Below are 14,751 nucleotides of genomic sequence, written 5' to 3'. Positions count from 1 at the left end.
TAGACTAACAGATGTATTGGAGCATAAGCTTTCGTGGGTCAATACCCACGTTGTCAGACACATATTCAGGACTGTAACTTTACTCCACTCAGCTGAAGTGATAAGTATAAAACTATAACTATAGAGTGTCTGGCTTTCCTTGGTTTGCAGCGCATTGGTGTCCTTTGAAGCTAAAATCTAGATTTCTGTCTTACCAGTTCTTAAAGAATTTATGCTGCCTTAATAAAATACAGTATGGTAGGTTGAATTTATGCTATGCACATGCCTATTTATAAGAGATTGTGCAGTCTTCCGAGAGGTATTCAGATGACAAAATATTATAGAAATGCATGTCAGTCAGCCAAAAGAAAATGAAACATCATTGATGTAAAATTTCTGTGTAATCTGGGCCCAGACAGTGGGGAAAGAGTTAGATGATCTGTTTGGCTTGGGAAACTGTGGCTGTTGCTTTAGAGAGAGAGCACTTTCTCCTCTCCATCCTCTAGACATTTAGAATCATATTGCACTTCTTGGAGATTCTCTAATGGCTCCTTCCCTTTCCAGAAGTTCCACAAAATCTATACCCACATTTTAGTTATCTGCTCTTTCTAAAGGTTCCACTTCCATAATATTTTCTGTTCCCTTTGCTGCCCCTGTTTCTGGGAACAGTCTCCTTGAAGTTTCCCAGCTTCCTTGCCAAACAGGTCAGCTCTCCAGACATTTCCATGTACTGTCTTCAGTTTCCCTACCCTAGAAAAGCTTCTGTCACCTTTGGTCCATGCATATCCTAGATATTGCATAAGATGGACAAATCAGGTTTTGCCTAATAGGTCTGCCATAACCAATTTACACTGTATTGGTAACAGATTGTAGTATATATTTCAAATGTTTACTTTACCACCATGTACAGGATGTTAGTGTAAAAAACAGTCAACTATTACTTTGTAGTGCTCAGTCCCTGAAGTTTCTCTTTATATAACAGGAAGATGTGTTAAAAGAAAAAACACCTGATACAGGTGGTTTTGTTGAGGAGTCAGCCACTATACCAAGAAAACAAGAAAGAAACAGGCAGGAGACATATAAGAAAGTTACCAAAGCAAAGCGAGAGGTTAGTAAATTTTTCTGCACTGGAACTTTGTGTAAACTAAAATTTTTGGTGCATTGCTAAAAGGTCTGTACTCTATCGCTTCAACTGGCTGAAAGCCTCCCTCAACATGGGCATGATCAGTGTAGTTCTTCCCCATCCCTTCACTTTCCATTTTCTCCTCTTCCTCCCCTTACCTCCTGTCCAACTTGCTCTGCTCCCTTCCTCCTTTCCTTTATTCCTCTTCTCTTCTCAACCACTGTGGAGTGGTGAGATTGTCACATCATCCTCAGTGGAATTGTAATATTCAGTTTTAGTCAGTTGATCCCTCTTCTCCATTTCTATTCCTTGCCACTCCCATCTCTGTCTGCTGCTGCTTCTTACTCCTCTCCCTATTTAATGTAGGACTGTATCCACAGGATTCCACCTTCCCATGAGTAGAGTCTAACTCTACCCTGTCCATTACAATACAGTAAGGCTCATGGGAATAATATTAGGGGGGTTACTCTTATTATGATACTTAAGGTACTCTTTTAGTTCCATACTCTTAATATTCCCCAATACCCTCACATTCTTATTTCTCCTAACAGACAATGTAATAAATTATTGCAGATCAGGCTGGATTTGAACCAGACTGAAAGTTGAAAGACTAGTGCTTTTATCTATCAAAATGTTTGGGTACTGGAGACCTAAATGATTTATGTTGCTTTAATTTTTTTCCTTGTAGGTGGAGTCAGATACACTCACTGAAAGGCCAGAAATCAGAATTAAAATGGAAAACAATAATATGCTTTTCACCACCCATCTTAAAAAGGTATCTACGGTTCATTCTGACATTTAATTTTTAAAAATCAAAACTTAAGCAAATTCTCCCCTAGTCTCAAAGGAACTTTTGCCCTACAATTGAGTAATTAACAGAGGATGCTGAAACTCTGACAGACTGATTTTTAGGATCAGTTTCTGCTCTGTTACACTGATGTAAGTCCAAAGTAATTCCAGTAAGTCAGTAGAGTTACTCCAGATTTGTGTCAGTGTAAATGATAGCAGAGCAGGCTTCTAATGAAAATGTGATGGAACACAATTACAGCTGTCAGCAGTTCAGCATGGTGACATGTTATACATAATCTGTGGTGCACTTGGTACAAGGCTCTATATCAAATAGGCAACAACACTAAATCAGCAGCAAATGATCTTCTTCATGCTCACCTGAAAACAGTTCAGTCACCTTTCTTATTGCCTGAGTTACATGCAGTAGAGATCAGAAATAAATAACCAAATAATACTGTGCATGCTGATGATGATGCATGATGGAACCAAGTAAGGCTGACTCAAAGAATTACAATACATGATCACGCATGTATTTCAAGGAATGAAAATCTTAATGGGATAAATTGTTTTTATTCAGCAGATATTCAGAAAAAATGCATACAAAAACTCCCAAATTGTCAGTGCCTAAATATGGGACTTATGGGACAAGCAATACAAGAGAAATATTTAAAGTACTGAGATTAATTTCTTTATTATAAATAACAGATTGGAACCTCAGGATCCTGATTCATCTAAGTACATGTAAATAAAGCACCATAATAAATGTGAAATATTCCTCAGGGAGGGAGGTGGTAAATTCAAGTAAAATTTAAAAAAAAAGAAAACTAGGATAGCTGATGATGGATAATATTTAAGATAATGTTTGACAATCTGACCATATGGATGAAGAATGCTACAAGCTAACTTGTGTGAAGTCTTGGTGCAACACAGCTAACAATAAGCTGTTTGTTTAAAAACAAAAGGCTTCCTTTCTGCTGATGAACTGGAAGTAAGCTTAATTAACATACTGTGTGTTACTCCCATTCCAATACCAAGTCTTGCCTGGGCTCCCTTTTTTAATTACAGAGTGAAATACGGACTCGATTGAAATCAGTGGGAGTTTTGCTATAGACTTCAATAGAGCCAGGATATCACCTAAAGTTTTGGGACTCAGTTCCATTCAGTTGTTTCAGTATTAGTATTCAGCCTCTTGGTCCTTAGCTGCGGCATACATACCTTCGTACTTCCTCAGTCCTGGGTCTGTTGCACACCAGGCCCAAATCTCCGCTATAAATTAGAGCAGTCTCAAGGATGCTCAAATTTATTCCAGTTGCCAGTCAACCTATCTACCAGCCATTACAGCAGCTGAAGATTGCTGGGCTGTAGGAAAGCCCAATATACACCTTCTTTTCTCATGCTACACAGCCTTTTAGGCTAGCTGCTGTATGCCACTGAAAGATTCTCTTAGTTGGTGTGGCCTCTCCATGGTAGGCTATATCTACTTTGGGGTCACTTTATGTAGATGGAGTGGAACAAAGCAGCCTTACTAAGGGGAAGGACCTGGGCCATTGATTTCATTCAGAGCATAGAGACTAGCTGTTTAGAAATTACTTAGTCCTATCATTTTAAAATATGCCTGCTCAGGCTTTAATATTCTTCCAGGAGGGTCTCACTCTGGTAATATTCTAATAAATAGACTTAGTCTAACTTTGTTATTGAAGTACTACATAGAGTCTGATCTTGGTCTCTGGAACTCCAGATACAGCCTTAGGGCTCAGTGATGTGCAAGCCTGGGCAGGACTGAAGCTGAAGCAGATATCCGTGACAATATCGGAAGGTCAAATGAGTTCAATATGTCCGGTCAGCAATTAATCACAGTTCTAATAAACAATTGACAATATCACCAACCCTAACATCTTGGCTTGAGGCAGTAGTCTTGACTAGATCTGAGTGAATAGCAGGGGAAATCAATCACACGCTTTTCAGCCAATTAAGAACTGAAATTTTTATTTGCCATGTTCACACCCATTTTCTATTCTCTTTTCAATATTTGTGAGGTCAGAGTTCATCAAATGGTGGATGTTTATAGCAAATGAATTCCAAGCCCACTTCATTTCATGACCAAATTAATCATTTCAGGCAGAATAAAAGCAGTAGAACTCCTGCTTTTTCCAGTCAGTTCACCCAAAGAGACTGATGTGTATGTGTAAAGAATCACCACAACTGAAGTGGCCAAAGTGCCAGGGTTGAACAACGAAGCTATGTTGTTGGTGCCATGTTAGGACTGATATCTGCCCAGGGGCCTGACAGATCTTTTTCTTTTACTGCTGAATGTCTTGTTTACTGTGTGTGCCGAAGACCGGTAAAAGTAGTTACAAGCAGAGCAACACTTAACTAACAATGCGGAAGGAAAGATCTGTTGAAGTGGTCACTGAACACTTATCTTGGAGGCCACTAAGAAGATTCAGCTGCACCCTTGCCAGCTAGGACTGCACATGTACACACACACTCCAGGTGCTCCTTTGTTAGTGACAATATGTGTGGTGGATGGAGATAGTGACAGAAAATTGGAGACCTATACAGTCAATTAATGCATTTGGCTGATTGAGGAAATATTTTATACAGAGCTTAACAGGAGCACTGGACCACAAAAAAGGGACTGTGCTCTCAAAATACCTTGCCGAAGCTTTGGTTTAAATGTAGTTTAATGGGATGGGTGGGTATGTGATTGCACCTTTCACAATTATATTGTACAAAACCCTGGCCAAAGTCTAGGCACAGAAGCAATTAAATAAACCAGACTAGGGGCTTGCCTACACTTGAAACGCTACAGTGGCACAGCTGCAGTGCTGTAGTGCTTCATTGTAAACACTACCTACACCAACAGGACCTGTTCTCCCATTGGCATAGGTAATCCACCTCCCCAAGAGGCAGTAGCTAGGTCAACAGAAGAGTTCTTCTGTCAACCTAGTGCTGTCTACACAGGGACTAAGGTTGGCTTAACTATGTCACTCAAGGGTGTGGATTTTCTAATCCAACCTAATTTTCTAGTGTAGACCTGGCCTACATCCATGCTGTTTTGAAGCTGCAACTGTGCAATCCTGTGCCACGTGCAACTAATTATTGTGAATATGATTAGAGAAAATTAATCTGTATTAGGACTTGATCTTATAATATTAAAATAATAGTAATGTTTTTGCTCCCAGTAATGATTCAGGCAAGGTCTGAGTCAACTGACCAGAAAACAAAAAGGTTTAAAATGTTCTAAAAATTCCTTAAACCTGTTGGACTAGCTCCTAAACCCACAAACTGCAACCAGCCACTTTCTTCCCAAGAGATTCAAAGGACCCAGTAACTTGTCTATAATAAAGAAGGAATGGTATAGTCAAACTCATGCAGGAAATAGATACTATATCATGTTACTATGGTGACCATTCACAAAGCAGTAGCAGATTAACAAACATCCATGTAAACACAGGGCACAGGGAATCTACTGGTTAACACCTGTTCACATAAAAGCCTGTACATTGATATTAGGTGCTATATCAATAAAAATATGAAGTGTTCAGATTGTATTTCCTTTCAGGCTGTATACAAGCTGTTTGAAGCTCCTGTTACCTAACTGCAAATTTTCTGCTAGTGATTCTCTGCCACACAAATTTCTTCCTGCTTCCCAGAGTGGATTGAGTTTAATAAGAAGTAATATTCCAAATATTATTGCTAACTTGTGCATGAAAATATGGATGTGCGCTACAGTTACTTGTTCTCTCTTTTTGTTCTATTTTTAAGAAAGAGACGAGACTGGCTGATATTTCAGTTGTCTGCCCAGCTGGTGAGGATTTCGTTTCACAGGATATGGCGCTGTCTCCTTCTGCCAAAGAGGATAGTTTACAGGCTGAGCTGCTGGCAGAAGAAACGCCCTCCAGGGAGGAATATAAATGTATATCACCTGATGATATCTCTTTGCCCTTGCTTTCCGAGATGCCTGAATCTGACGTCCTGCATTCTGAAGCTGAGCTGGAAGAGCAGCCCTGCAGTAGTTTTCATAGTCTGCATGTCAGCTCCTATAGCTTGCAAATGCAGATAAACTCTGGCAGTAAAAGAATGACTGATGAGTCTGATCTCTTAACACCTGTTGCTTATGCTGACACTTCAAATCATAGAAGGGAAACCATATCAGATGAGTTAGAGAGATTTTTCCCATCTACCATAGATCACTATCCAAAATTTGGAATGGAATCTCCTTTGACTTCTAGTTCACCAGAAGTACCTGAAAACATCACTGCTTCCTGCACAATACATGCAAAGCCTGCATATAGCATGATGAGTGAAGTGTGTGAGACACATACACAACACAATGAAGCTCACCAAAGCATGACAGAAACACAAGAACAATTGCATGACATTAATAATTTTACTAAAACCCAGGATAGGCTGCATGCTTTGCCTGATGCAGTCTCAGGTCTCATGTTTCAATCAGACGCCACCAGGAGCTGTCAGAGGCAGATGGTCACCCAAGAAGAGATTAAGAGTGCATCAGAAAAGAACAGCATGGCCAGCCTATCTGGACAGGCGCCTAACTTCTCCAAATTGCTGTCCAATGTAACCGTCATGGAAGGTTCTCCGGTGACTTTGGAAGTAGACGTAGCAGGATTTCCAGAGCCTTCACTGACATGGTGGGTAGCTTATAATGAGAAAAACTAAATATACCTGTAGAAATACACATTGCACTACTTATAACTATGTGTACTAATCTGAAAATTAGAGAGAATTGCTTGTTATCCATATCACTCCACACTTCTGCATGGTTCCATTTACAAAGAAAACTTTTTTTTTCAATTAACCCACTTGAAATAATATCACTGCTGTCAACTTTATGAATAATCAGAGCAGCAAACATTTATTTTCAAATGCAAACACATCAAACACTTTTTTGTTACATTATTTTTCAGTATAACATTCCACTTTTTAAAATGATTTTGAAAGAAAATTCCCCCTTCGGAGCCAACTTACTGTGTGCCTTGCAAGCTACTTGCAAGCATCCCCTCTTCCCAAAAAATGGAGAGACTGAACACAAAGAAAATAAGTATATACACGAGGAACTCCAGTTTTTCACTGAATATTCACTGTCTGCTCCACGTTTCCCATGCACAGTTTTTAACCATCAAAAGTATGTTGTTTTTATTACATTTGTAGGAACTTTTATCAGTGAGAAATATAAATATCTCTTCAGAGTAAAATCTTTTGATAAATCCTTTACTAAAGATTTTAAGAGCGTGATGGAGGGTCCAGAAGATTTCACAATAAAGTCATCTTTAGAACTTTATGTGCTGGCTTATTTTAATAAAACCCAACTCTAATTTCCCATAGCCATATCATCCACTTATTTTCTCCAAATTCCCATAGAGAACGTCTGCTTTAATTTGCTAATGGAGGTCCATGCCCCTGGAGCTATTTTAGTCCAAGTTTTTGCAATACCTAGTAATACAATGGAAAGCAGAGACCGATAGAGAAACATCTCTCCATTTACAGAGAGAGAGAGAGAGTTTACCACATACCATAAACTATCACATACAGAGTACAATTTATTTTTGGTAGTCTTTTAATCATCTGAATTTTTCCCTGAAGAATTGCAAAACACATCAAATACTGAAACACTCAGTACCTTCTGTCTATATCAGTAATACAGTCATCAGTTTTTAATCCCTGTCTCCTACACTTTGAGAAGATATTGCTGATGAATTAAGAGGTCTTTAGAATTCTGTTTTTAAGTGCTATTAAACATTGATTCAGCACAAACGAAAATGTTGCTGGGATTTTTACTTGTTTTTCAAAATAAACTTTAAGTTGAACCTTTCTCAAGCCACAATTTACTGTAAAAAAAATCCACTTTCACTATTTTCATAAGTCAGTCCAGAATCATTGTATCCAATTTTGATTGCACAGAGTTATATATTTTAACAGACATATCATATAATAGGAATGTCAGTTTTGCATGTGAGCAATGTTAAATGTAGTATATGTAGAAACTACAGAATCAGACAATTAGGGCCTACCTTACAGAAAGTAAATCAGCAGTACCACCATTGAGATCAGTGGGCCAGATCTTCTGGTGGTGTAAATTGGCATAGGTCCCCTGAAGTCAGTGAAGCTACATTAATTGTCATTAGCTCAGAACCTGGTCCAATTGAATTACACCAGCTTTACATTGGTATAAGTGAGGGGAACACCAGGCTTATACACTCTCTTTCTGTTTTCTCTGGCTGAAATTCCTATGTATGTGTGTCTGTCTAATCTATCTAAGGTACTTCCATGGCCACATCCTCACCATAGTTATCTGAGTGCCTCCCAGTCTTTAAGGTTCTTATCCCCATTTTACAGGAGGGGAACTGACACACACAGAGACTAAAGTCCAGATCCTCAAAGGTGCCTGACTTCCAGTGATTTCTTTAGACTAGGTACTTAAATACTTCTGAGGATGTGGGCCTAAGTGACTTGCCCAAGTTCACGCAGGAATCTGAGCAGGGAATTGAACCTGGGTCTCCAAAGTTCTTGGCCTGTGCCTTAGCCACCAAACCATCCTTCTTTGAAGGACTTGACTTGGATGATGCTTTGTGCACCATTTAAGAGTCACTTAAGCCATTACTGCAGGGCTTACATGATGCATATGGTCTTCTGCAGACCCTTTAGACATAGATGAATTTAACCCTTTGTTAGCAAGATTTTATTTAAAAATAAATTCAAAAATTCTCAGAGAGAAAACTTAGCACCCAATCTTGCAAGCTGGTCTCAGCAGAACCCCATTGCTGCCAATGAGGTGGCACAGTAGTGTGAGCCTGTAAAGCGCAGGTCACAGGATCAGAGCTCCCATTTGTATCTTTTCTAACATTACACAACATCGTAGCTATTTTGTATATCTTATTTAAATATAACTGTTCTAAATGGAGGGAACTGGGGAGTGATTGCTGGCAATTACTGTTACTGCTAACATTATTGTAGAGGTTGTCTGAAATCAGCAAATTCTGCTTCAGCAAACACTGATGTAAACCTGACTTGAAAACTGACTCTCTGCTTCAGGTACAAGAAGGGCCAGAAATTGACCACAGATGAGCACTTAAAGCTTTTACAAAAGGAGACAAAGCATGCTTTGTTCATTCAGAAGGTGTGTGATGCAGATGCTGGCCTCTATGTTGTTCGGGCTAAAAATTCTAGTGGCACTATCTCATCAAGTGCCATCCTCCATGTGAAAGGTAACAGGCCACCTATCACAAGAATAGACTGGATAATGCTGTGTGTTATCTATATTAGCGTATCACTAATGTACTCGCTATTCACGTAGTAAGTGTGATACTGACCGCACCGGGACTTAATTCTCACAAACTGATGCAACAATAAATCAGTTATCTTCCACTGCACCTTCACAAACTGTGTACCAATCTGCTTATGTGTCACACTGGATGTTTTGTTAATGCCACTGCTACATCAAATGTTCATTTTCCTTTAGCATATTAATGTTTAGTTTAAATTTTAGTTGGGATGATGGACACAGTTTTGCACTCTAAAACAAGATGTCTTAGACTTAATAAAAAAATCTTACAAATTGTGCTCTTTGTAGAGACCATAATGTGTCAAAGTGCATCCGGGAACATGGTGCTCAAATCAATTTATATAGCATGATGCTTATTACATCAAATGTGTAGTTTCTGGTGACATTTTTCTCATGTACGCTTTAAATGTCTCTTGGTATGGTGTAGCTACTCAAACCCATACAGTACATTATAGTAATATTCATAGTGCACTGGCATATACCAGATCGCTACTTTCTGTTTTAAATACTAGGGCTCTGCTTAATAAAACATGTCTTGTCTGAGTGACTTTAAAGCAAGGGTTGGAGCCTCAGCTACTGTAAATTCTCATAGTTCCACTGAAGTCAGTGAAGCTTTGCTAATCTTCCCCAGCTGAGGCTCTGCCCCCTTGTTGGTGGTGATGGTTAAGTAAGAGAAGTAGCCCCTGTTTTACAATATTCCCATGACAACTAGATCGTTTCAAAGTAAGACTTTTTCAATATACTTAGCTGCCCTATATACCCACTGCCTCTATATATGGCATAATTCTTATGATCCTTTTTTCTCTTCTTATAAAATGTTAAATGAAAGATATAGATGTTTTATACTCCCAGCTGTTAACATGAAAAGGGACAGATAATCTTCTATGCATTGGACCTTGAGCCCATTTTTAATTCCTTTTTAATAAATTGTTTTCAAAGAGATCAAGGGATATACTCAAAGGATTGGCTAGTGGATGCATTAGGATAAATGATAAAATGAAAAGGATGGATTTTTCTCTGAGTTTTCACGTAAACTACTGCAATGAGAAATGAGCTGCAACTTTAAAGTTGTAACATTCAAAAGAGGAATTTGCTTGCATGTTAGTTACATTTCACTACTGATGAGGACAAGCAAAATATTGTTTTATTATAAACATAGTTGCATCAGTGTAATATCTTTGATTCAAAGAATAATTTATTTAAGGTTTTTGACAAAGGCAAGAAAAATAATTATGCCACTGAAAGACTTTGCCCATAAATTATCAGCCTACTTAATGGGTGAGATATTCAACTTATTAATTCCTACTATTTCTTATGAAACTTAGGAACATCTATCCATACACTAAAAGCAGTCGGTGAACATTTGTATAATGTTTTTCTTTTATTCTCAATTTACTGCTTTCACATAATGAATTTGCTTGTGTGGGAAATTTATAAGGGGCAGGGAGAGACTTACAATCTTTTGCAAAATTTACAACAAGAAAATGAATTCTTGACTGCACAACATGATCTGAACAGAATCTATATTTCAAATACCAGGAGGCCAATGAGGCTGGAGACAAACATTTGGATTTTTGGCCCAGTGGATGCAATTCTATTAAAATCTTGTAACTTTGAAACAGGAGACGTCCTCAAGGCAACATAGCCTAGCATCAGGGAAAGGGGGAGCTGGCAGGAGGGGAAAGACAACATACTATGAATAGAATTTATATTACCCCTAAGTCCAGCCATCTCATCTAAATGTTGTTTCATAAGGATTCTTCTAAGTAAGTAAGCCATACCCTTTAGTACTTTTCAGGAAATGTAGTTCTCATTTTACAATAAACTAATTTAATAATTACTAACATCCTGAATGTTTGAATTTTTACAGAAGAAAAAATAAGTTTTGTATTTGTTTCCAGGTGATTATATCCACGTTCATTGCTACAAAACAACTATGTTGAGAATCCTACTTGCATATGCATTATAATAAGCACTGAGATAAAACAAAACAAAGTATCCCTCCAACGTGATGTAATGTGTTTCGTATTTTGCCTGTTGTTGAAATGTCAGTGCCTGACTGCCTGATCTCCATTTACAATAAACAGAATGATGGAGGCCATCAGAAAGCCAGCAGATTTGCAATCAATACATGAAAAGGTGCTGTGTCTAATTCAGTGCCAATTCTTTTAGCACTTTTCATCATACTGGATTAGATTAGAATCCACTCAGCAATGCAAGAATTCAAAGTCAAACCCCCCACCAAGAGGGTAATTTGCCTTTCACCATGACTTTTCCCCACAGACTGAAACCCATGGGTTCCTTTTTGTACCACCCCATTTTCTGTACCGATATGGGCAAACATGCTGAGTCTCCTAGAGCATGTCTACACTGCAGCTGGAACTGTAATTTCCAGCTCAGGTGGATGTACCCATGCTAGTTTTGATCTAACTAGCATGCTAAAAATAGCAGCATAGCTGCAGTGGGCGGTGGGGGAGGAGGGAGGCAGGCTAACTGCCCAAGTGTGTTCATCACCGGTCCTTGACACAGTTTAGGAAGGCAGCAAGCTGGTCCCTGGTATTAAAAAGGTTGAGAAACACTGCTTTAGGAGACCAGCCCTGGATGGGATGGGATGGGATGGGATCCCAGCCAAAGTGCAAGACCCTTGAGGAAAGGAAGGTGCATGCAGATGGGAGACCTGGGCTTGCAGTTAAGTTCTTCTGTCTCTACTATGGGATAGAAAAGGAATTGGAGGTAGATTTATGTTTAGGCACTTGGATCTAGACACTTGCTCTCATTTATGTAAATGAAGTGATACATATTTGTCAACTATGCACATTTACTATTTTTAAATAAAATCTCCAGATTTTTCTTTCACAGGTCTCAGTGTGACTGAGGAAGGGTTCAAATGATTTGTGTGCAAAGTCTCAGCACCACAATCGGGGCCCAGTTGGGAAAATTGATTGCAAGTCTCTCCAAGTATGTGACACTCAGGTCTATCTCAGAGAAATATCACTTCCATCCTTTTACTGATGATGTTCATACTCTTGTAGGCTATGTAGCCTACATTAGATTCTAGCTTATACTCTCAATTCCTAGCATAGTACGAAAGACTATCATCTTTCCTTTGAGAGGGGAGGGGTCAAAGAGAATCCTTTGTGTGGGGATACTTGTACTCAGAAATAGCAAGAACTGACTTGCAAACCCTATAGTGTCCAAAGCTATGAAAATATTTCATAAAACAAACAGCAGAATAGGCATCTCATGGCCCTCATGTTTAAGCTCTCATCAAGCTCCCAAGCCACCTGAATTTACTCACTCTGATCATATTTATCCTTTCCTGGATAAATCTATTTTAAATCAATAGTGTACTTTTTTCTTTGCTAAATTGTAACTTAAATGGTTAAACTGAAATGCATATTATTGCTAAACATTGCATGTTCATTTTTCTGCTCGTTATCATATAAGTGCGCTATTGAACTGAACAGCCTGTGAACATGGTTTATCTGAGTGTGCGCTTTGAAGACTGGTGTACAAGTCTTGATTCAAGGTGATGGGTTGTGAGAAGTTATTCCAGACGGGGAGGTTGCAGTGGCACAAAGCTCTCCCATAAGTGCTGCTGTGCTGAGCTATTCACCCAGCCAATGCAATTACAAAACCAGGTATTGCTGGCTGGAGAAGGGGCAGCCCCCATGCTGTGTGTACCAGGAAAGCTGCATTCCATGGGTTAATGCCCCATTCACCAATCAGGCTGAATGGAGCCCAGAGTAGTTTCCCCTTCATAAATGCTGTCTTGTAAATGATAAAGTAGCTCATGTCTTATCAGATCCTTACTGGAGAAGGATTAAGAGGTGATCAAATGCTGTGCCAAAGCAAAATGAATTAAAGTGAGCACATTGAGAAAGTAAAATTCACCCCGGTGCCCTTTGTACTAGGCACTCTTAAAGATTTAAATGGAGGTTAAGTGGCCTCATAAGGACCCTTTGCACTAAGGTAAATTGCAGTCAGAGAAGCCAACTCTGTTCCAATTAAAGCCATCAGGAGTCTTGCTGTTGGCTTTAAAGGCAGCAAGATTGGGCCCAGGATGCTTGCTTTCCTTGTCAAAAGATCAACTTTCCTTTTTAATCAAGCACATGCAAATTGGTCAGGGATGCAATACCATGCTCTGTGTCCCTGAACATCCACCTGCTGGAAACTGGGACTTGATGACAGGGGATGGATCACTCTATAATTGCTCTGTTCTGTTCATTCCCTCTAAAGCACCTGGCATTGGCCACTGTCGGAAGACAGGATACTGGGCTAGATGGACCATTGGTCTGACCCAATATGGCCTTTCTTATGTTTCTTTCTACCAAAAAATAAAGTAAAAATTAGGGTTGTTGATTAATTGCAGTTAACTCACGTGATTAACTCAAAAAATTAATCACAATTAAAAATTAATCGTGATTAAATGCACTGTTAATAGAATACCAACTGAAAATTATTAAATATTTTGGATGTTTTTCTACATTTTTAAATATTGATTTCTATTACAACACAGAATACAAAGTGTACAGTGCTCACTTTATATTACTTTTGATTACAAATATTTGCATTGTAAAAATTATAAAAGAAATAGTATTTCTCGATTCAACTCATACAAGTACTGTAGTGCAATCTCTTTATCATGAAAGTGTAACTTACAAATGTAGATTTCTTTTTGTTACATAACTGCGCTCAAAACCAAAACAATTTAAAACTTTAGAGCCTACCAGTCCATTCAGTACAACTTCTTGTTCAGCCAATTGCTAAGACAAATAAGTTTGTTTACATTTATGGGAGATACTGCTGCCTGCTTCTTATTTACAATGTCACCTGAAAGTGAGAACAGGCACTCACATGGCACTTTTGTAGCAGGCGTTGCAAAGTATTTACATGCCAGATATGCTAACCCTTCATATGCCCCTTCATGCTTTGGCCCCCATTCCAGAGGACATGCTTCCATGTTGATGATGCTTGTTAAAAAAACATGTGTTAGTTAAATTTGTGACTGAACTCCATGGGGGAGAATTCTATGTCTCCTGTTTTGTTTTACCCACGTGCTGCCATATATTTCATGTTATAGCAGTCTTTGAGGATGACCCAGCACATGTTCATTTTAGAACACTTTCAAAGCAAATTTGACAAAAGGCAAAGAAGGTACCAATGTGAGATTTCTAAAGATAGCTACAGCACTGGACCCAAGGTTTAAGAATCTGAAGTGTCGTCCAAAATCTGATAGGGATGAGGTAGGGAGCATGCTTTCAGAAGTCTTAAAAGAGCAACACTCTAATGCGGAAACTACAGAACCTGAACCACCAAAAAAGAAAATCAATCTTCTGCTAAGGGCATCTGACTCAGATAATAAAAATGAACATGCATCGGTCTGCTCTGTTTTGGATGGTTATCAAGCAGAACCCGTCATCAGCATGGACGCATGTCCTCTGGAATGGTGGTGGAAGCATGAAGGGACATATGAATATTTAGCGCATCTGGCAAGTAAATATCTTGTGATGCCGGCTACACGAGTGCCATGCAAACACCTGTTCTCACTTTC

At 38.9% G+C, this 14,751-nt stretch overlaps 1 protein-coding gene across 1 annotated transcript in view; it reads left to right on the top strand.

The window, feature by feature from the left end:
- The window catches only part of CCDC141 (coiled-coil domain containing 141), a 158,937-nt gene that overhangs the window by 128,920 nt on the left and 15,266 nt on the right, over window positions 1-14,751 (top strand). Inside the window, exons 22-25 of the mRNA XM_045033130.1 lie at window positions 962-1,087; window positions 1,791-1,877; window positions 5,660-6,546; window positions 8,948-9,120. Coding sequence (XP_044889065.1) covers window positions 962-1,087; window positions 1,791-1,877; window positions 5,660-6,546; window positions 8,948-9,120 — 1,273 coding nt within the window. The remainder of the gene's footprint in view (window positions 1-961; window positions 1,088-1,790; window positions 1,878-5,659; window positions 6,547-8,947; window positions 9,121-14,751) is intronic.

This window comes from Mauremys mutica, chromosome 10 (assembly GCF_020497125.1).
Source record: "Mauremys mutica isolate MM-2020 ecotype Southern chromosome 10, ASM2049712v1, whole genome shotgun sequence".
NCBI lineage: Eukaryota > Metazoa > Chordata > Testudines > Geoemydidae > Mauremys > Mauremys mutica.
The sequence above is the reverse complement of the archived record's forward strand: the minus strand, read 5'-3'. Positions and strand labels throughout refer to the sequence as shown.